This window comes from Gracilinanus agilis, unplaced genomic scaffold, assembly GCF_016433145.1.
Source record: "Gracilinanus agilis isolate LMUSP501 unplaced genomic scaffold, AgileGrace unplaced_scaffold46862, whole genome shotgun sequence".
In the NCBI taxonomy this organism is placed as follows: Eukaryota; Metazoa; Chordata; class Mammalia; order Didelphimorphia; family Didelphidae; genus Gracilinanus; species Gracilinanus agilis.
In genome coordinates, this window is record NW_025381202.1 from 1 (window position 1) to 1,957 (window position 1,957).

General features: G+C 62.0%; 1 protein-coding gene across 1 annotated transcript; it reads left to right on the forward strand.

The window, feature by feature from the left end:
* Positions 1-1,293: 1,293 nt before the first annotated feature.
* LOC123255450 (keratin-associated protein 10-8-like) lies at positions 1,294-1,949 on the forward strand (the record flags this gene model as incomplete). Its single annotated transcript, XM_044684241.1, has 1 exon — positions 1,294-1,949. A coding segment is annotated over exon 1 (656 nt), but the record flags the coding sequence as incomplete, so codon positions are not given.
* Between the last annotated feature and the right edge of the window lie 8 nt (positions 1,950-1,957).

A 1,957-nucleotide genomic window follows, 5' to 3' on the forward strand; every position in this document is an offset into this window, starting at 1 on the left:
TCTAAGCCTCCTCCTCTCCTCCAGGCTCCTCCATCAGATCAGAAGGCTTCGCCTCCTTCCCCCCAGAGAAAGCAGAGCCCACGTCCTGGGTCTCCCTCTTTTCCTCATGTGATAACTCCCTTCACCCCCATCATAGACTCACTCCATCACCCACTCTCCTCCCTTGGCTGAGTGACCCAAAGAACAAGAGTTTCTCCTTGCCAGGGGCTCCTGTCCTGACTGTTGTGTGACCCATCACTGCTCCCTCTTCTAGCACACTGTCTCCTCAATTCTGACTCTCAGTGTCTGTGTCTGTCTCATGCCCACGGCCCTCCCTACACTCAGATTGCCACTAGCCACACGAGGTCTCCATCCTCCTCCCCCAGAATAGAAAGAAGCCCCCCAGCTGGGCTCCAGGCTTACTGGCCTCTTTCTCCCCCATCCCTGAGAGCAGGGACCTCAGGCTCAGACATGGGGCTCCTGAGCCACCCAGAAGAGTCCAAGAAGATCGATTTTCCATGAACTTGGGACTTGGAATGGTGGCCGGGATTTGCTGGGATTGGATCCATTTTGGTCATGATCCCCTCCCAGGACACTGGAATCAGACTGAGCTGGGGGCGGCCCCAACACCTCTGCTCTGGGCAGCACCAAGCCCACTTTGGCCAGACTCTTCTGTACAAACACCACATCATGGCCAGAGGGGCCTCCCTACAGCTCCCCAGTTGTGACCTTCTGAGTCTCCCCCAGCTGCTCGGGATGCTGGGAAGACAGCCTGTGGCCTGGCCTGAATCCAAGCTCTAGGGATTGTGAGCTTGGACCTTGTGCTCCCCAGCCTTCCTCGTCCCCCTGGGCAGTGTCCTCCCTCCCAGGGAATCCCCCAGCGTGTGCCTGTCTCTGCTCAGGACACCCTCCATCCCCCCCTTCCCCAGCCACACCTTCTGTCCCAGGATGCTCCGGACTAGCCTGGATCTGGCAACAAGTTTCCTGAAGGGAGGAAATGGAGGCCCAAGTGAGGTTGTTTGTGCCAATGGGCACCTCCTGGGCCACAACAGCACCATCCCCTAATGATGGGTCTGCGGGCGCAGCTTAGACAACAACAGGGAAGAAGGCTCAGGCGCCCCTTGGCACATCCTCCTGGCAGGTGGGTATAAAAGGCCCCCCAGCCAGGACACCTTCACACTCACTCACTCTCACACACTCACTCACTCACACTCACCCTCTCCCCCACCAGCCCAACCCAGACAGGCTGCACCAGGCACTCAGCCCCTGCTCTCCCACTTCACTGCCCAAAGCCCCCACCCAGCAGCTCCCACCATGGCACACAGCTATTTCTCCGGGCCCTGCGTGCCCTCGGCCTCCGCCGTCTCCGTCTGCTCCAGTGACGTGAGCCGCAGCAGCAACGTCTGCTTGCCCAGCTCATGCCCGGGGGACTCCTCCTGGCAGCTGGACGACTGCCCAGAGAGCTGCTGTGAGCCCTGCGGCTGCGACCCCTCCTGCTGCCCGGCCCCGTGCTGCCCGCCCGCCTCCTGCCTCACCCTCGTGTGCCGGCCGGTCTGCTGCGTGCCCGCCTCCTGCCAGCCATGCCCAAGTATCTGCTCCCCCTCCTGCTGCCAGTCCACTGGCTGTGGGTCTTCCTGCTGCCAAGCCTGTCCCTGTGCCCCGGGCCAATCCTGCTGCTGTTTGCCCGTGTGCTGCAAGCCCAGCTGCATTGCCCTGTCTCTGTGCTGCCAGCCCAGCTGCTGTGGCCCCTCCTGCTGCCAGCCTACATGCTGCTGTAGTCCCTCCTGCTGCAAACCTGCCTGCTGTGTGCCCCTCACCTGCCGACCAGTGTGCAGACCAGCCGCCTGCTGTGTGCCCCTCTCCTGTAAACCTACCTGCTGCACCTCCTCCTCCTCTTGCTGCTGTGGCCCCTCCTGCTGCCCAGCCCCCTGCTGCTGCCGCCCCACCTCCTCTGTGTCCCTCATCTGCAGGCCCACCT